The 21115-nt window shown below is 34.2% G+C and overlaps 1 protein-coding gene across 18 annotated transcripts in view; it reads left to right on the plus strand.

Annotated features, from left to right (window-relative positions):
• The window catches only part of WDFY3 (WD repeat and FYVE domain containing 3), a 273205-nt gene that overhangs the window by 120224 nt on the left and 131866 nt on the right, over positions 1-21115 (plus strand). For all 18 annotated transcript variants that reach the window (XM_072755759.1, XM_072755760.1, XM_072755764.1 and 15 more), the window contains 7 exons: positions 1509-1670; positions 7032-7224; positions 8853-9039; positions 10845-11011; positions 15831-16298; positions 17292-17393; positions 20062-20255. In XM_072755759.1, the coding sequence (XP_072611860.1) occupies positions 1509-1670; positions 7032-7224; positions 8853-9039; positions 10845-11011; positions 15831-16298; positions 17292-17393; positions 20062-20255 (1473 nt within the window). The remainder of the gene's footprint in view (positions 1-1508; positions 1671-7031; positions 7225-8852; positions 9040-10844; positions 11012-15830; positions 16299-17291; positions 17394-20061; positions 20256-21115) is intronic.

A 21115-nucleotide genomic window follows, 5' to 3' on the forward strand; every position in this document is an offset into this window, starting at 1 on the left:
CTCTCCATCATCCTACTACTGCGTTAGTTCAGGCTCCATCTCTCATATGGTTTTCTGTATTAGTTTCCTAATTATCCTTACTCTCTTGCCCTTTTTATCTAATTTAGATCTATACTATCACCAGTTATTTTTTTGAAATCTGATTCTGTTACTCCTTTGTTTGTAACACTTTAAAACTTCACTGGTTCTCCAATGCCAGCAAAAAAAAAAAAGTCAAACTAGTGTGGGAGACCATATGCATACATAGCATACACTTGGGGACCATTTAACCAGCTCTCTAACCTAAGACAGCTTATGTCAGTGATGAGCTTCAACTGCTTCATGTGTAAAGTAAGGAACATACAGTAATAGAATCTACCTTGTAGGGTTGATGGAGGAATAAATGAGATAATTAAAATTCGTAGCCTTATGCCTATTCTATGATTTATGCTCATTAAAGATTTGACATTATTATTGTGGCTTTTCAGGAGTTAACAGTTTTGGACTCAGGTTCCTGAAACATACTGTACCATATAGTTCAACCTCCTATGTAACTTCCAGGTGATCTTTCCCCCTCTTAGTTCCTATACTTTTCCATTCCATTCCTGGAGGTGTGGATCACTCCCCTTTATATTAGCCTGTGTGTACTATCATTTCTACCTTTAAGAGATTAAATCATAGTTACTGATGAACCTACTTCTGCTAATAGACTACAGTCTTCTGAAGGACAGGGGTGCTTTTTCATTACATGTCCAGTTCCCAACATACTGCCAGACATACCCTATGCTTTCAAAAAATGCTTGATGAAATTGCTAATAAACTAAATACAGATGATGCCAGCCTCTTGATCTCCAGTGTGGTAAAATTTATTCCAAACGGCACCATGAAAAAATTTGGCAATTATTATAGTATACTTCTTAAGAATACTGAAAGGTTTACCATAAATAAAGGTGGATTGTTGAAAATAATATAGAGATTTCTGTGTATGTCAGTGATGGCTGTATCCTTCCAAGTGTCCTTCCAGCCCCAAGAATGTATAATAAAATAAAAATGATAGTAAAGCAACTACTAATTTGTAATTTAGTGCTTAATATATCTCACATTTGTTACATATTAACTCTAAGACTTATTTGTCAATGGATCTGTTTCATAGGAGAGGAAAGTGAGGTCCAAGAAAATTAGTTTGCCCAAGTTTATGGTTAAGTTTCTTTTTTCTAAATCCCAAAGCTTATGTTCATTGAAACATGCTGCCTTCTAATGAATAAATAGCAAACTTAATAAATAACAAACACATCTCAATATTTGATTAAAGCAAACTTGTCTAAATGGAAAATGAGTATTTGTCAGCATAGAGTCATTCTTAAATTTTTCAGGCATTTAAAAAGTTATTCTGATATATAATTTTCTGTCTTAAAATTTGTGAGTTAATGATTTAACTTCTGGCTTAAAATTTGTGAACTTACCTAGCAGTACAAATTGCAGTTATATGTCTGTCTACCTATTCACTTATTAATTGGTTTGTTTTCCAGAAAACCGTGGACTGCATGACAACGATGTCAGTGCCTTCCACCCTGGTTAAATGTTTATATCTGTTTTTTGACCTTCCACATGTGCCTGAGGCAGTTGGAGGTGCACAGAATGAGCTACCTCTAGCAGAGCGTCGTGGACTACTCCAGAAAGTTTTTGTGCAGGTATGGAGGGTGCTATTTGCCTGCCCATCAATACCAGTCTATTTCAAATGAAGCAGGTGCGCTCGTAAAGAGATTTCTGCTTATTCCATTTTCTGTAGTATTTCATATTTTTTTTTAAAAGATTTTATTTATTTTATATGAGAGAGAGAGAGAGTGCACAAGCAGGGGGAGCGGCAGAGAGGGAGGAGAAGCAGACTCTCCGCTGAGCAGGGAGCATGATGTAGAGCTGAATCCCAGGACCCTGGCATCATGATTTGAGCTGAAGGCAGATGCTTAACTGACTGAGCCCAGGCACCCCTTCTATGCTCTTTATTATTGACTTCATCTCATATAACTGTCACATTTCTTGAATATGAACATTTACTTTGAGGAGTAAAGGAATGAGGCATTAACAAGTTTATTTCTTTGAACAGATTCAACTATTAAAGTTACCTTTGATAAAGCAATAACATCTCCAAAATGAACTAATAATAAGCAAGAAAAACTTCTATTGACAATCATATTAAATTTGGGGTAATACCTCTTTTAATATCAAGAGATTCTGTTCATTGCTCTAAATACAGGAAATTCCTAGCCTATAAATATTTTTCTTGTACAAGGCAGTTTATTTTAGTAGCTGCTACCACCTCCTCTGCTTCTTGCTTATAAAGTCCTTCTTCACTGCTGTTGCTGGTTTTCTTTTAATAGCATTAGCAGTTAACCAAGGTTTAAATAGGCTGTTGTTAGCCTGAAAATATTGCCATCATTTTCATATCCTTTCTTAGGAGAAAATTTTCAAAACTATACACATGTGGAACACAGTCTGTCCGTGGGACTAATACAGTACTAAAAAAGCCACATTTAACACAAGAGGACATATACTACGTACTTTTATTTCTGTGAATCCAAAGTGGTCAGACTCTTAGCAAGTTGAGTGATGGTTCCCAGGAGCTGGAGGGTGGGGAACAAGGAGTTGTTCAGTGGGTGTAGAGTTTTCAGTTTTGCAAGATGAAAATGTTCTAGAGATCTGTTGTACAACATGCATGTAATGAACCCTACTGTACTCTATACTTAAAAATGATTACGATGATAAATTTTGTGTTATGTGTTTTTACCTCAATTAAAAAAAAAAACAAAAACCACACTTGTTTGAATTCAGTTCTCTGGAATTACATAACTTTAAGATGCAGATTTTTCACCTCTGAAATAAAGATAATGATACCTACCTAAAGGGTTTTTGTGAGGATTAAGTGGAACAATACACAAAACCATGGTTCTCTGCCCAGGGTGTGGTAGACATGAACTGAAAGTCCCTGTGATTGCTGCTCTTGCCACCACCAATGCCACCATCATCAGTGGGAGTGGCAGAGAGGACAGTATCTGAAGTAGATAAGCTGGAGCCAGGTACAGGTAACGATCGCACATCATATATTGGGGGTCTTTGCTGTAGAGCTTTGTGGAGGTGTGAGCCATGAAGGGACAGGAGAGAGGGAAACCAAGGCAATTTTAGAAAGGAAAAGACATGGAGTCCCTGGGTGGCTCAGTTGGCTAAGCATCTGCCTTCAACTCAGGTCATGATCCTAAGGTGCTGGGTTAGAGCTCCAGGCTGGGCTCCCTGCTCAGCAGGGGATTTGTTTCTCCCTTTCCCTCTGCCTCTGCCCCTTCCCCCCACTCGTGTTCTCTCTCTCTTTCCCTCAAAATAATAAATAAAATCTTAAAAAAAGAGAAATTATAAATAAAGTACTAATTCAACAAAAATTTCTCGAACACTGGATTTTTTTGGATACTTTTTACAGTGGTTAGATAGCATCCATTATCTCCTATAATTTGCAAGACAACCCATGACTTCAGAGGTTTTTCTTTTCCACAAAATGATGATGAGAGCAAATGGTAGAAATAGGATTATAATTTAGGTTTATCTGAGTCCTGAATTAGATTGGTTGGAAAAGCAATGGGAATAAACAAAGGAGTAAATCTCATAGGAATTAAAGCTTCTTTAAGACATTGCTAATGAATGTAGTGGGTTAGTCTTTGCTTATTAGGCTACTGTCCCTATTTCAATAAAACCCTTCTAAAAATTAATATATTAGGCATTAAATAGAAGCTGAATTTTATGCATTTAATTCTAAATACGTATAGCAAAGATTTCTTCTTAAAACTTAAAAAAAAAGTTTTTTCGATCTGAATGCAGTGGGTGTTTCCAATGGAATGTGGGATTCATTTTAGCATATTAGAACCATTGAATATTAAGGCCAAAAGGAACTTCAAAGAAAACTTGACTGAAACTCCCCATTTAAAGTTACAGAAACTAATAGCCAAGGCTGTGATGCACAGCAGGTGTGTGGCAGGGGTAGGAGCCTTGCTCTTCCCAACCCCTAACCCAGTCTTCCTTTAGCTTTTCACTTCCTCATTTCAGTTTCTCATCACAGGCTGGACACTGTATTCATCGTTTTGTCTAGAACACCAGTGGAGACAGAATTACTGAATGTTTTCAGCATACATATTGTTTGTGATAGATGAAATCCTTATGTTTATGTTATGTGATAGATGGTTTCCTGGGACCTTAGCATTAGTACTGCTTCATGTAGGCATGCATTGTATTTTTTTGTTTGTTTTTTTGTGTGTGTGTTTTGTGGGGTTTTGTTGTTGTTGTGTTGATATGGCCAGTTTTCTCTCCTACACTTGGTTGGAATGAATAACAGAGTCCCTGCAAATAGAAATGGTTACTGTATGGGAGAAGAGGAATTGAGATACAGACTCTTTGGTTTTTTATTCTATAAAATAAAAGGATTACATGATATTATTTCTGAGAATATTTTTGCCTTTAAAGATCAAGAACTAGTTATTTTTAAGAATCAACAAGTTTAAGGAATTAAATTCAGTTCATTTTTGAGAACAAAGATTTGATTTAGAAAAATATTTTATTTTTGGATTTGTTTTTATATTACAAATTAGAAAAATGACATCCATTTCTCTAATCACAAGGGCAGTGTGAGAACCAGTGAAAAGTATAATTGATAATACACCTTTCTGAGGAGAAGTAGTTTTGTTGCAGTTGACTGTCCTTTTTTCATATTATCATTTTTGTTGCATTTAATTCTACATTTACATTTTGTTGCATTGACACATATGGAAAAAGATAATACCTATTACATGTATTAAGTCAGTATCCAACAATTTCTCTAGGCATTTTGTATATGTCTGTTGGAGGGGAAAGCCTGTATTTACTGATTTTGTAAATATCTTCTTTCTTTGAATTCTTGGTCCTTTTTTTTCCTTTCTGATATTTGGCAGCTATGAATTAGAAAGCCCTTCTATTTAAATTTTTGCATTGAAGGAAATAGGAAAAGTAAAACCTAGCTATCTGAGACAAAACATTTTAAATACTTTTTTTTGTATTTTGCAGTTTCCCTACAGATACCGAAATACTCAGATTTCAGGAAGCACTTGTCTTTCTAAAGAATAAAACTTACATGAATTAGTTACTTTATTCATTATTATATGTATTTTAAAATATTTAGAAAAGAAACTTTAGCAAGGAAGAGAAAAGTTAACTTCTCCTGATGCTGAGTCAAGATTAGAGGAAAAAAATCCACTGAAGGCAAAAACCATAACTGAATTTTGCAAGTAGTGGCTCTTGGTTTTTTTGAGTCCTTGTGCAATATAAATTCTGCAAATCATAGGTAAGGGATAAGCTCTCATCCCAAAGCTTAAGAAGTTTTAAATCTTCTTTGAAAGCCAAGCCTTAGAAGATTTTTGGCTACTAGACATAATTGAAAGATACTTCTGAATAAAGATGATTTTATTATTGTAATATCCCCTTTTACTTGTACAGAGATAAGAACAATTAAAAAAAATAATTCTACAGACCTGTTTTTACTTTCTCACCTCCCTAAAACTGTCCTATTTAAAGAAGAAAATTGTGTCTCACCTAGGACAATCTAAGAATTTATAAACCAAAGTAGAAAACCAAAATGTTGACCTTGAAAGTTACTATTGATTTATTCCAGTTTAGAGTCAGTATGCAAAAATACCATAGAGGAGGGTACCTGGGTGGTCAATCAGTTAAGTGTCTGCCTTCAGCTCAGGTCATGATCCCAGGGTTCTGGCATCGAGTCCCATGTCAGACTCCCTGCTCAGCAGAGAATCTGTTTCCCCTCTTTCTCTGCTCCTCCCCCCCTTTTTTTTTTTTAATTTATTTTTTATTTATTTTTTTTATTTTTATTTATTTATTTTTTAAATTAATTTTTATTGGTGTTCAATTTACCAACATACAGAAAAACACCCAGTGCTCATCCCATCAAGTATCCACCTCAGTGCCCGTCACCCATTCCCCTCCAACACCCGCCCTCCTCCCCCCTTCCACCACCCCTAGTTCGTTTCCCCGAGTTAGGAGTCTTTATGTTCTGTCTCCCTTCCTGATATTTCCCAACATTTCTTCTCCCTTCCTTTATATTCCCTTTCACCATTATTTATATTCCCCAAATGAATGAGAACATACACTGCTTGTCCTTCTCCGATTGACTTATTTCACTCAGCATAATACCCTCCAGTTCCATCCACGTTGAAGCAAATGGTGGGTATTTGTCGTTTCTAATTGCTGAGTAATATTCCACTGTATACATAAACTACATCTTCTTTATCCATTCATCTTTCGATGGACACCGAGGCTCCTTCCACAGTTTGGCTATTGTGGCCATTGCTGATAGAAACATCGGGGTGCAGGTGTCCCGACGTTTCATTGCATCTGAATCTTTGGGGTAAATCCCCAACAGTGCAATTGCTGGGTCGTAGGGCAGGTCCACCTTTAACTCTTTGAGGAACCTCCACACAGTTTTCCAGAGTGGCTGCACCAGTTCACATTCCCACCAACAGTGTAAGAGGGTTCCCTTTTCTCCGCATCCTCTCCAACATTTGTTGTTTCCTGCCTTGTTAATTTTCCCCATTCTCACTGGTGTGAGGTGGTATCTCATTGTGGTTTTGATTTGTATTTCCCTGATGGCAAGTGATGCAGATCTGTTCCTCCCCTTTATGTTCTCTCTCTCTCTCTCTCTCTCTCCCTCTCTCAAATAAATAAATAAAATCTTAAAAAAAAAAATAGCACAGAGAAGACAGGATAGTAAACACCAGAGTTGTTGTTGTTTTTAAATAAGCTGATAAAAGTAGGTCTGGCTTACTGTTTTACCATAACATACTTCTGAATTATGGATTTTTTTTTAATGTTGCCTTAGTTAAGAGCACCCATCATTGTGGCTTTAATGACATCACTTATCTAACCCTGAACTTTCAAAGTTTTTAATAATAAGATCTAGTCCTCTTCTAGCTCCTCCCTTTACCCATCCATTCTTTTATTTAAATACATATTTGTTTTGTGTTTTTTAGATCTTAGTGAAACTCTGCAGTTTTGTTTCTCCGGCGGAGGAGCTGGCTCAAAAAGATGATCTCCAGCTTTTATTCAGTGCAATAACCTCTTGGTGCCCTCCCTACAACCTGCCTTGGAGGAAGAGTGCTGGAGAAGTCCTTATGACCATATCCCGTCACGGTCTTAGTGTCAATGTAGTGAAGTATATTCATGGTGAATATTTCTTTATGTTTATTTTAGCTGCTGAAAGTTTCTTCCATTTTCCTCATATGATGACAACACTGCTTTTTTCTCTCTCAATCCTCTAAAGATTGATTTTATTTTGAATTAAAAACGATATTTACCAGGAGAAAAAAATTTTTTTTATTCATAAGGCATTTCAAATGTTAGAAATTTTTATATGTTACAACAAAGGATGTTTACCAGAGTTGAAATAATTTCATTGTCTTGTTTAATCATAATGTAAGTTTGGTGTCACAGCCCATTCTTTCCTCCTTTTCTACTAAAAAATATTTCTTGAGATGCTATAATTTAAAGCCTTTCTGAAGATACTTCATAAATAGGTAGATAAGTATGTGCCCAATGAGACATAAATGAATTTAGATGGTTCTTTATTAACACTAAGGGGGAATTGTAGATTCTGTTGAACTCCCATATAAGTGTCAGCTACCCTTCAAAATGTCTAAATAAGAGACAATGTAGCATCTCAGATAGTTCACTTATATATTTTTTCCTGAAAATCTTTCAAAATAATTTTTAATACAACGGTTTGTTTACTCATAACATCCAGTAATTAAATGTTTCCTGCCTCCGTTCCTATGTTAAATCTTCTTGGCTTTTTTATGTGACACCGAGTTTCCTTTAGACAAACAAATTTTGTTAAAGAGAGAGAAAAATCTTTTTTCTTTTTTTTTTTTCGATAGTTTACACTCTATTTCATGGAACAACTAATAAATCACAGAATTATGCCTCATTCAAAACCCCATTTCTATTCTTAAATTTGTTCATGATTCATGAGTCAACCTGCTTCTGCTCGAACTCACACTCCTCCATGCTTTTACTGAGCTATGAGTGTTCAGTGGAAAATTTGCTTTAACTCAAAGGTCAGAAGGGTCCACAAGAACAAATGAGTTACCATTACATCTAGTGCCTGCCCAGCTGTGCAAGGGCTTCTGTGATAGATGTCACATCCACCCAGCACCTCTCCACAAGGCTCTGTGCTGGGAAAGCTGCTTGTAGTTAAGGAGTGTGTGACAGCCTGCTTGGGGGTCCAAGCTCAGTGTTCCTCTGACTGCGAGGCTGAATTGGGCCTTCAGTGTGCCTGCAGGTGGCTGAGAGAAAATCTTTTTTTTGAAAAGCCTTTAATTGCCAAAGTCAGTGAGAAGGCATAACTTGTGCTTTAAATTAGTAATATATAGGGCAAACATAACTTAAAGATTTTATTTCTTGAAGTCTTTGTCTATCTCATTGGTCCAAATTCACCCTAATTTGAGTTTTTAAACTAATGATTGGAATTTTCTTTTTAAGAACATAAAAGATTAAAAATACCATTTGGCAGCAAGGAATCATTTTGTTTAATGAAAAACATCCAAATATGATGTAAAAACTATACATGTCAACTACTTTTCAATATTTGTATTACTCTTTGTTTACTACTTTGAGACAGAGCTTTTCCAGTGAATTTGAATCTTATATTTACTTTTAAAACATGTAACCTTTATCTTACAGTATTTTATAGATACATTAAAAATTTAATGTTTTATTAAACACTGGTTAATAGTAAAAATTTTTTAAAGCAATTGACATAAATAATATGTTTATTTAATTCTTAATTTTTGCAGAAAAAGAATGTTTATCTACATGTGTTCAAAATATGCAGCAATCAGATGACCTTTCTCCCCTAGAAATTGTTGAAATGTTTGCTGGGCTTTCTTGTTTCCTCAAAGATTCGAGTGATGTTTCCCAGACTCTTTTGGATGATTTTCGGATATGGCAAGGATATAATTTCCTTTGTGATCTCTTGCTTAGGTAAAACCCCACAATTTAAGAATATGTTTTAAATGTCTTCTCAGTCTTTTTCATCAATGGAAACAGTGTGGTCTGGGACTATGGAGAAAAAGGAATTATTAATTAATTAATTTATTATTATTTTGTAATCACTTATTTAATGTATACTTTTATCTCTTTGGCTTTAATCCCTTCTCTTTATTCCTGTCTGTCAACAGAGAATAAAAAGTGAGTTTAAGCTGGCTAACGCAGGCTACAAACTTGGTAGAGTCCGTGGTCAGGTGTGGAAATAAATCTGCTCTGCAGTAGCTGTGGGAGAAGAGCTTAGATGAACTAATCAGCATCTTCCTAAAGTATAAACTCTGTGTGCTTACTTGTATTTTTGGGATTTCTTACAATACCAGTGGTTTATTAATGTAGTTAATAATAATTACGTGGATTGAATGAGACCTTACAAATACATATATAAAACAAAATGTCTCACAGTCCCCTTGTCCATCCCAAATGTTTCATGTGTATCCTGGGAAAATGACTGACTGCAAATTTCTTAGGAAGAAAATACTCATGCCTTACTAGTTGTTCCTGGCCCATGACTTACTTTTAAATCATTTTATCTGCACTCTTGTAAATTCCTTATTTCTGACACCAGTTTAACCTAGTTGCCATTACTACTAAGCAGTTCCCCAGAATATAATTTTGCACATATATCCTTATTTATAAAGGAGGACATAAAAATAGATGAAACAAGCATTTCACTTTACTTGGGGGGGGGTGTTAATTGGTATAATCCTTTGACAATGCAGGTTGATCAGCTACTGTCAAAGCCTCAAAAATGTTGATACTCCTTGAGTATAATTTCACTTATGGTTATTAATCCAAAAATATAAAAATATAATCCTAAATGTAGACAAAATTTTATGTGTATTAGTGCTCCTATATTCTGATTTCTACTGACTATGCCTTCTTTTCCCCAAATCTGTGGTTGGCTCTTCAAGACCATTGAAAGAATATGTATAGGGATTTTATATTAAAGGAAAAACATTTGTGTTAACATGGGTAAATTAAAAAAACAGGTTATTCAAAGTGAGTTGTGAGGCTAAAACTACTTTTACTTTTTTTCCTACTTGTGTGCATTCTTCAGCTTTATTTTAATGAGAATAATTAGTTCTACGAGGGAGGAAGCCCCAATAAATCTTAGTCTTTAAAAAGATAGTTTTGCACCCTATTTTGTGTTTTTGATAAAGCCACAGTCAAAAGATAATTCCATAATGACTCCAAGTGTTATTTTTAAAAATTGTCAGACTCTCAGAACTTTACTTAAATGTATTCCAAAGACAGTACTTGAATTAATGAAATACAGATAAAGATTTAAAATTCTTTCCAGGAAATTAATTTTTAAAAATTGTTAACAAAGAAATGTCTTTGAAAAGAAATGGTTAGTAAAGTTTTTGGTTGTAAACAGTGAAACTTTATAATCTTAGAATTCTAGGGAATTTAAGAGACATTTAATCTCATTCTTTTATTTTATAGATACTTTCTATCAAAGATTAGTGATCTACCTAAAATAACACTGTTAAAGGCAAGATCAGCGCTTACATATATGAGGTCTTAGCATATTTGGCATAATTTTCTTTCGTTGTGGTGTAATGTCTTTATAATGAAATTTGTAGGTTTAAAAAATTGTTTTTATATAAGGAAAAATTGTATGAAGAAACTTTTTGGAGTACTTTATACATTTATTGCATATGCAAATTGAAAATTTCTATATTAAATTTGAATATACAGCAAAAGAGAAAAAAATATTTACTAAACCATACTTTTCCTAGATTGGAACAAGCAAAAGAAGCAGAATCCAAAGATGCCTTGAAAGATCTGGTTAATCTGATAACTTCCCTAACAACATATGGTGTCAATGAACTAAAACCAGCTGGTATTACCACAGGAGCACCCTTTTTATTGCCTGGATTTGCAGTACCTCAGCCTGCAGGGAAAGGTGAGTTTTGTTTTTGTTTTTTTTCCCTATTCTGGACCACTCAAAGATGTAGAAACAATTAATTAGTAAATAAATAAATTTAACTTTGAGTACTCCTTGTTATATGTAGAAAGATAATAGGCTATTTTTCATCAGAGTTTATGCTTTATTTATGGTGTAAATTCTTGAGTGACAACCTTACCAGATCTAATACTTGAAAACAATTTATTTTATGAAAATACTGTAAGAATCAGCTTATGAAATTTACATTTTAGTATTTCATCTTATAATATTCAAACAGCTTAATAACCTAAACATCCTCTTTTTGAATGTTGGCTGCTAATGCGTTTCCAGTTATGTGGTTGGAACTTGATTCACTTGCTGATCACCATGCTTATCTCTATATAAGATATAAATAGAAAGCAGAGGTAAAAATGCTTATATTTTAAAAAATAGGTACAAAGACTTTTTATTTTTGAGAGAGAAAGAGAAGAGCAGAGAGAGGCAAAGGGAGGGAATCTTAAGTATGCTCCACACCTAGCATGGAGCCTGACCAGGGGCTGGATCTCACAACCTTGATGTCATGACCTGAGCCAAAATTGGATGCTTAACCAACTGAGCCACCCAGGTGACCTGCAAAGACGTTATATTATTTCTTTCAGGCTGGAGAATAAATTTTATAGTTCACATTTCCTAACTTTGACTCTTCATCTAGTGATTTTTTTACCAAGAAAACTCGTTTAGTTAGTAACATTTAGTTATGTAAGAGTGCAAGCAACTTTTACTGTTTAATTTTTTTAACTGCATAATAACTCTTCTGAAAGATCTGAGCCAGAAGGCCTCTTCAAGTTTCTTTCCTATGATTATCACTTACTACATATTTGGTAGTTACGATATTTGCATGTAAAATTTAACTAGCCAGAAAATATCAACATGTCTGGTTATTTAAGTATCGCAGTATGTTATCTATGTATTTTTATTACATAGAAGTCAGCAGTTATAAATCTTTTTCTTCAGTGAAGAGAAATGGATTTACTAGAAAGTCCTCAATTTAATTTACTGGAGAAAATTATATTCAAAAGTCATAACTTAGGGCAGCCTGGGTGGCTCAGTGGTTTAGTGCCGTCTTCAGCCCAGGGCCTGATCCTGAAGATCTGGGATCGAGTCCCATGTCGGGCTCCCTCCATGGAGCCTGCTTCTCCCTCTGCCTGTGTCTCTACCTCTCTTTCTCTCTGTGTGTCTCATCAATAAATAAATAAAATCTTTAAAAAAAAAAAAGTCATGACTTAGATTGGAGTTGTCAGATTTCCTATAGTAAATTGTACCCTCATTGTGTAGGTATATAGAACTTTTCAAGTGAGTGTCTATGCAATAACTAGAATTCCAGGCATATCTTACCGAGAAGTTCAACATTTCACTTTATTTAACACTAAGAAAAAAATAAGAGTCTCAAAAAACTTCTAATTTATAGACTGCAGCTTGAATATTCTACAATTAACTATTTCTTTGAGTTAATTTAAAAATAGCTCACATCGTATGTCTTATTTTAAACTTCATTGTTTTATTTGGTTAATCAATCTAATCATGATACTGGCATAATAGTTATAATAGCATAATTTTGTAATGAGAGAATTAATGCAGCACAGTTAACCTCCCTCATATGTTTTCCTTATATTGTCTCATCTGTAACAGAGATAACCACATATCCTGGGGTTACTGGGAGAATCTAGTGACTTGATGTCTACGAAAGTGCAGTTAACTAAAAGGACAGTGCCCCCAGAGTCAGAATTCAGGTGACCATGAGTCATTCAACCTTTCTAAATCATCCCTTTCTTCTTCAGAATAGTTGATGTCATAATAGTCTATAAAGTGAATGGATCAGCTAGATCATTTTCAGTTTCATCTATAAGTCCAAAAATATGTTTCCCATAGCCTCCGTTGTAGAGTTATTGTGCAGACTAAAGGAGATAGCTCTGTTTCACATACAGAGAATATGGAATGTCTTTTTTTTTTTCCTGGTCGACAATATTGAGACATCATTTGCATATATTCAGATCTATTGATTTAAGTGTTGAATTTGATGAGTTTTCATAAGTATATGTGCTTGTGTAATCACCACTGTGATCATAATATGGGATATTCCAATCCTTCTAAAAATTTGTTTCCCTTTGCAATCCCCGCTTCCTTACCCGCTTGCCCTGGCAACCATTGATATTCTTTGGTTTCAGCCTTTCTAGAATTTCATAAACTGGAATCATATAGTATATAATTTCTTGTATCCAGTTTCTTTCACTTTTATGATTTATCCATGTTATTGCATGTATCTGAAGTTTGTTCCTTTTTTGGATAGTATTTCATTATTTGGATTTCTTGTACTTTGCCTCCTCATCAACTGATGGCATTTATTTAACTATCATGAATAAAGGTTCTATGAACATTTATATGAAACAAGTCTTAGTGGGGACATGTATTTTCATTTCTTTGGGGCAAATACCACACAGTAGAATGCTGGGTCATATGAATATGTAACTTTATGAGAAACTGCCAGACTGTTTTCTAAAGTAGCTATCCCATTTGCACTACCATCAGCAGCAATGTGAGAAAGTTTGCTTTATATCCTCAGCAAAACTTGGTAGTGTTAGTCTTTTTAATTTTAGATATTCTAGTGAGTGTGTTGTAGTATCTAGTTGTGTTTTTAATTTGCATTTTTTGAAATGATTTCAGGGACCTTTTAATGTGTTTATTTGCCACCTGTATCTCTACTTTGGTTCAGATCTCTGTGCCCAGTATTCAATAGGATTGCTCTTTTTATTGGGATTTTAAGTCTTTTAAATATTCTGGATAAATCTTTTAAAAGTTACACATATTTTGTAAGTATGTTCTCCTGGTCTTAACTTGCCTTTTTTCTTAGTAGCATCTTTAGAAGAATGGAAACTTTTAGTTTTGATGAAGTCCAACTTATCATTTTAAAAATATTTTGAAAAAAAAATTATTTTGTATATTTTACCTCGAATTGAAAAATTTTAACCCAAATTCACTAAGATTTGTGCTTTCTTCTAGGAGTTTCATATTTTGATAACTTTTGTAAGGGTCTGTGATACCTTTTAATTTATATATATAGTAGAAAAGAAGGTTTTTTTCTTCCAGTATGGACATCTATGACCTTTTGTTGAAAAGACTGTGTATAACCAGATATCTGTGATTCTTTTTCAGTTCTGCTCCATTGATGGATATGTCTGTCCTTAAGCCTGTACTATAAAGTGTTAACTCTCTATCTAAAGCGACTCTTGAAATAGAGTCATTTAAGTTGTCTGATTTTGTTCTTTTCAAAAGTACTTTGGCTATTCTACATTCTTTGAACTCCATATATATTTAATAATCATGTCAGTGTTTAAAAACAAAACTAAGCTTCTTGGATTAGGAGTTGATTGGGAGTACATTAAATGTAGATCAACTTGGGAACAATTCGCATCTTAATGATATTGAATCTTTCAATCCATGAATATATATAGCTTTCCATTTATTTGGGTCTTATTTTCTCCAAGTATAGTTTTATAGTGTTGTACATCACACAGGATTTTCAATTCTTTTGTTAAATTTACCTTTAAATATTTTATTCTTTTTGATACTATTGTGAACAGAATTGTTTTCTTAATTTCATTTCAGATTTCTTGTTGCTAGTTTCTAGAAATGCAATTGATTTTTTAAATATTACCCATTTTTAACTATGACTTTGTTAAGTTTGATTTTTGTTTTTAGTGGGTTTTCTTTCTTTTTTTTTCTGTTGTTAGATATCTTATTAATCTAGTTTTGGATAAGAAATGATGGACTAATGCTAATTTCTTGGTACTAGGTTAAATTTTTGCTCACTCTGGCAAATGTCCTATACTCCTAGTAGTTGTGAACCTGGAGACAGTTTTTAGAGGCAAACACTTGTTTTGGGTGCTTCAGATACTTTATGTGTTAATTTCTTTATAATTAATTTTATTAATTTGCCTCACAAGAGCCATGTATGTAGTTTTTTTTTTCTCAGTTGGTATGTTTGAAAATCAGATGTTGGGACACCTGGGTGGCTCAGCAGTTGAGCATCTGCCTTTGGCTCAGGGCATGATCCCATTTTGGGGATCGAGTCCCATATCAGGCTGCCTGCGAGGAGCCTGCTTCTCCCTCTGCCTATGTCTTTGCCTCTCTCTCTCTGTATCTGTCATGAATAAATAAAATCTTAAAAAATCAGATGTTGAACATAGCTAGTAGTTAGCCATAAATGGCTTTAAAAAACGTATATGTAAAGAAATCGCACTTTTAGCTTGAAAACAAAATACATTTTCAAATTAAAATTTATGGAAGTTCTAGTGTGGTAATTACAAAGAGAAACTGGAATGTAGAGAATTTTCAACCCCCTGTTTTCTGTCTTGCATTCTTGATTCTCCTTGGCCTTTTACTGCTCAGGTTAAAAGTCTTTTAATGAGACGTAACTGTTCTTATAGTCAAGGTCCATCTTACAAATAATAAAAAGTGAAATCCCTGCACATTTCCAAACTCAGAAGGCTAGACTTACATAATATGATTTATTCTCTGTAAAACAGCCTACTGTTTCAATATATAACAATTCTTGAATTGGAATATTCGTAATAATGCATAATAATGCATTAAAAGTTTAATCAACATTATTTTTAATTAAATGACCGAAGTCAGATGGAGAAAAACAGAACTTATTTTGAAAACAAGATATGTTCTTTGTAAATAGTTGATAAATGTTATAATCTGTTTAAATAGACTACTTTGCCATGATTAAAATACCATGTAGCACCTACTTTTGTGTTCTTGTTTTCCATTTTAGGTCACAGTGTGAGAAACATCCAAGCCTTTGCAGTTCTTCAGAATGCATTTTTAAAAGCAAAAACCAACTTCCTTGCCCAAATTATCCTTGATGCCATCACAAATATTTACATGGCCGACAATGCCAATTACTTCATACTCGAGTCACAGCACACACTGTCACAGTTTGCAGAAAAGATTTCTAAACTCCCAGAAGTACAAAGCAAATACTTTGAGATGTTGGAGTTCGTCGTTTTTAGCTTAAATTACATCCCTTGTAAAGAACTCATTAGTGTTAGCATCCTCTTAAAATCTAGCTCTTCTTACCACTGTAGCATTATTGCAATGAAGACGCTCCTTAAGTTTACACGACATGACTACATATTTAAAGATGTGTTCAGGGAGGTGGGCCTTCTGGAGGTCATGGTAAACCTGTTGCACAAATATGCTGCCCTCTTGAAGGATCCAACTCAGGCACTAAATGAACAAGGTAAAGCATTTTCTATGATTTCACTTTTGTTTGACAAAGGCATTTGGGCAGGGTGTTTTGTTCATGTTTTGCTTTTTATTTGGCTGTTGATTTGAATGACTTAATGTACATTATGGTGATATTCTTGTGAATATTTCCCACAGTTAACTTGTCCATTCAACCTCTGTTACAGAATTGGGAGGGGACAGGCGCCTAGATATATGTCATTGTAGTGGAAAAGAATTTAAGGCAAAAATTGAGGGAAACCTTTATGGTCCACATGACTCATAAGTGCTACTTTCTGCTTCTAAGGGAATTTTAAAAGATCCTGGAAACAATTGGGATGTTTAGGTCCCTCAAAATATTTTTAATTATAGATAGCAAAAAAAAAAAAAATCTTTTTTAGTCAAGTTATGTACATTTACATATATTATCATTTAAAGTACCTTAAATGTGATATTTTTCATCCTTTCAAATCTGATAAAAGAATGGTAGTATCTGGCACTTAGTAACTATTACATATGTTTAATGAATTAATGCAGTTTGAATAGATAGAACTATTCATAAATAGTGCCTTAAAATCTTAGCTTTCTCCTGTTAACCTTCACCTTGATTAGGAAAACCTTTGTAAGAAGAATATATTTAACTTTGGCATCTTCCCTTTTTTTATTTTTTAAAGTTCTATTTTAATTTCAGCTAACATATTAGTTTCAGGTGTGTAATATCGTGATTCCCTTCAGTACATCACCCAGCGCTGACCTTTCCTTTTTCCTATTTGTTAGACAGCTGTAACTTTCTAGCCACACCAAAATAAAACCTGTAAACACTGATTTTGGCCTTACTTTTGGTAGCTGATGGAAACATACATCTTTTTGAAAGGTTGCATTATATCAGCTGTATTAGTGGTAAAAGTGAATAGTAAGAAATAATAAATTATTAAAACAAAACCTAATCAAGAAAAAAAAGGTAAGCTTATAGCTTTTGTTCTTTGAACCTTTCATCTTTTTTTTCTAGGGGACTCAAGAAATAATAGTTCAGTTGAAGACCAAAAACATCTGGCTTTGTTGGTTATGGAGACCTTGACAGTGCTGCTCCAAGGATCAAACACAAATGCAGGTGACTACACAGGCTACTCGCAAATTCTTTGGGGTAGCATTATGTCTGGTTTTGTTTTCTCTAATGACTCTTGCTTCTGAGATGTTCTTGTCACTTACAGAAAAAACTGTTGATTCAGTGATGGTACTGTCATATCTAGAAATACAATACTTTTGACGTTTATAAGTTTATTTACAAAATATATAACATTATTTTATTATTTCATAATATGTTCTAATATTTTATTGCTTTTTGTAGTGTGCCTTGTTTTTGAAGTGGTCTTTTTCTATTTTTAGATTTACATAATACAGACTTCTGGTCGAATGACTTTGCTTAAATATTTTCTAAAATATCTGCTTCCTTTGGTGATTTTCTTAATTGTTAGTAATTCAGGTTAGAGTATTACACTTTAAGGAATTATTGAAAAATTATTCTGTATTAAAACTTGCCTCTCCCAGGTAAATTGGATTTATTAAATCTTTATCTTTGGTTTCAACTTCTCTTCAGTCCTTTTCTGTCATTAATAGTCCATTTGTATTTGTAAAATATCACCCTTGCTCTTAAAAAAAGGATCACTTGATATTTTAGCTAACATCAGAAACATCTCAGGCAACAATGTCAATATAATTTGAGAAGAGTAAGTAATGGGGAGGTGAATTGAGATGAGTAGCCTGGGCTCAGATCATATAGAACCTTTTAGGCCCTGCCAAGGAACATAAATTGTATTTTAAGTGTTACAGGAAGCCACAGATGAATGAAAGAATGAACAAACGAAAAAATGAACTAGTGAACAAATGCATTGCCTATTTGCCTAAATGCAAAGGAACTCAGTATTCAACATATTTAAAATATATTGTGTGTCCTAGGCACCATGCTAGATGTTAGAGAAACAGATAATTCTTGCCCTGAAGGAATTATAACCTAATGGAAAAGATGTCAACATGTAATTATATATCATTACTTAAATATAGTTTTGGCAAATGCCAAGACAGAATTGAATGAATTTAGTAGGTCGTTTAAATAATAAGTATGGTGAAGTTTAATGGGTATGCTGTTAACATTTTGACTGTGGTATAAAGCATAATCTCCTCATTTCCACTAACTAAGCTAGGTTTAGTTGTCTTAGAAGGATTTATCCTTAGAAGGATAAATTCTTGTACTATCAAGAATTTCTTTGGCAGATTATCTTTTGATGACATGACCTGGTATTATTCAAGAGGGACTGAATAGTTCTATTGGACTATTGGAGGAGAGTGGAGAGCTTACTCTGTGTGACTACAAGTCACTTAACACATCTCCCAGAGTGCCATACATTTTCACAAAGTTCTTTTCTTACTGACTATCTTTCCTTATTAAGAAAGATGTTACTTAAGTGTGTGATCTTGGGCACTTGGACAATGCTTTGCTCATAGTAAGTGTTCAGAAAATATTAGCCATTATGATTATGTAATGGGCACTAACTGGCCACAGTTAATAAGTACACATGGCTTTCCATGTGCTAAATCTCAGCACCGGACTTACACTCATTTGAGAATCATATAATTCTTAAAGTTTGCAAATAAAAAGTCATTACATAGAGAGGACAGTAGCCACTATAGCAAAATACACTGACATCTTTTCACTCAGGAAATATTTATTGAAATACAGCCTAGAAGGGGATCCCTGGTTGGCTCAGCGGTTTCGTGCCTGCCTTTGGCCCGGGGCGCGATCCTGGAGTCCCGGGATCGAGTCCCGCGTCGGGCTCCCGGCATGGAGCCTGCTTCTCCCTCTGCCTGTGTCTCTGCCTCTCTCTCTCTCTCTCTCTTTCTCTCTCTCTCTCTCTCATAAATAAATAAAAATAAATCTTTTTTTAAAAAAAAGAAAGAAATACAGCCTAGAAGAAAATCCTAAGTTTAATGGGGGACCAAACATACAAACATATAACACTAAACTGTTTGATATAGACTATTGTAATAGTGACATATACAAGGTACTCTAAAAGTCTAAAGCTTTAAAGTTGGTCCATGTAGGTATCAGTCCTGCTCTGTCATTTGTTAGCTGGATGACCTTGGCCATGTTACCAAACTTCTCTGTGTCTCATTTCCTTATCTGTACAGTACAGCATGAAGATTAAATAAGTCAGTCTATGAAAGTCTTTGGAGTGGTACAGGGACTGATGCTTTTTATTATAGAGTTTGTCTTTTTGTTTGTTTGTTTGTGTTCTCTATTTCACCAAAAAGTTTAGTTCCTTATAATTTTTCTCATTAAAGAATATTTATTCCACTCCTTTTTTGCTACTACTTTGGATGCCTTATTCAATTTAACCTCATTTATGGGTTGTTGTTCACCTGAAGCTTTTTACATAATTTAATTTTCAATATTGTTAAGCTAAAAGCCTTTACATAAAAATATTGAATCTCTTAGTACCTACCTGTGAAATTTCTGAATGTTCTAGATTTGTAGAATTTGAACATGGTGGACATATTAGGGCATTAATCTTTCATTAAGGAAATCAAGAGAGAATTTGTTTATGCCTTTGCCGACATCCTACAGTGCAGTTTGTGTGCTGATTTAAAAGGTGAAATGCCTGGGTGGGTTTTATTTGCATTCTTTTGAGTTATCCTTTCTACAAGAAGATAAAATTTTATTCTATCTGAATTGTCTTAGAATGTTTTAAGTTAACCCATGTTGTTCTTTTTTCTCTTTCAAGGAATTTTCCGAGAATTTGGAGGTGCGAGATGTGCACATAATATTGTGAAGTACCCACAGTGCCGGCAGCATGCCCTGATGATTATCCAGCAGTTGGTGCTTTCTCCAAATGGGGAGGATGACATGGGCACTCTCCTGGGCTTAATGCATTCAGCCCCACCAACAGAATTGCAGTTGAAGACTGACATTTTAAGGGTAAATTTAATAAGTGTGTTGTTACTACTCTCGTACCATTAAAATACGTGGTTATTTTTAAGTGACTTAAAATGATCATAAGCTATTCTTGCAGTTTTTCTTCAAGTCTAAGATTATGTCAAAATCATAATAGTAGAAGAAAAGCTAGTATCTTTTCCAGTCTCCAAAGCCCTCAAGGGAGCCATTTCTTTCCCCTCTGATATCCACCCCTTGCCCCCTCGCCCCATCCTTGGCAAAGATATCACAGCAAATATAGCTGCTTTCTAGAATCTCATATTTTGTTTTATTAACTTTTGCTTTTTTCAGTGATTTTCTCATCAGTAAGAAGTTTTTATTCTTTATACTATTGTATATTTCATCCTGTTTTGATTGTGTATAATAATTTTGAATATACATTTTATTTTAAAACATAATCTGACCACAACTTATCTCACAGATGAGAAGGAAATCTATAGCCTATCAATATTAGGGAATACTTGTATATTTGAAAGTAATGTTCAGGAAAACAAAAAAACAAGTGCCTTCCAGAGATTTTAAGGTGCCAGGTTTTTTAACATACATTTTCCTTCTTTCTTGATTAAAAATACCTTTTTAATTGGATTTGTAAAACATTGTTAGATAAAGCCAACGAGAGGTAATGAGCTGACCTGTAGTATTAACTCATTGTTATTCTGTAATGGTAATAACTGACTCTCCGACTGGAGGAGGGCAGGAGAGAGGTCCTCATGTGTTGTACTTACTGATTTCCATGGTGTAAATACTGCCACTATGACCTATTTCAGACAGCTAATGTGTTTCTGGATGTGGTTTGGAAAAGAGATGGATGATAGCACCCTGTTATGTAGTATCTTAAGAGTATA

Source organism: Vulpes vulpes, chromosome 4, assembly GCF_048418805.1.
Source record: "Vulpes vulpes isolate BD-2025 chromosome 4, VulVul3, whole genome shotgun sequence".
In the NCBI taxonomy this organism is placed as follows: Eukaryota; Metazoa; Chordata; class Mammalia; order Carnivora; family Canidae; genus Vulpes; species Vulpes vulpes.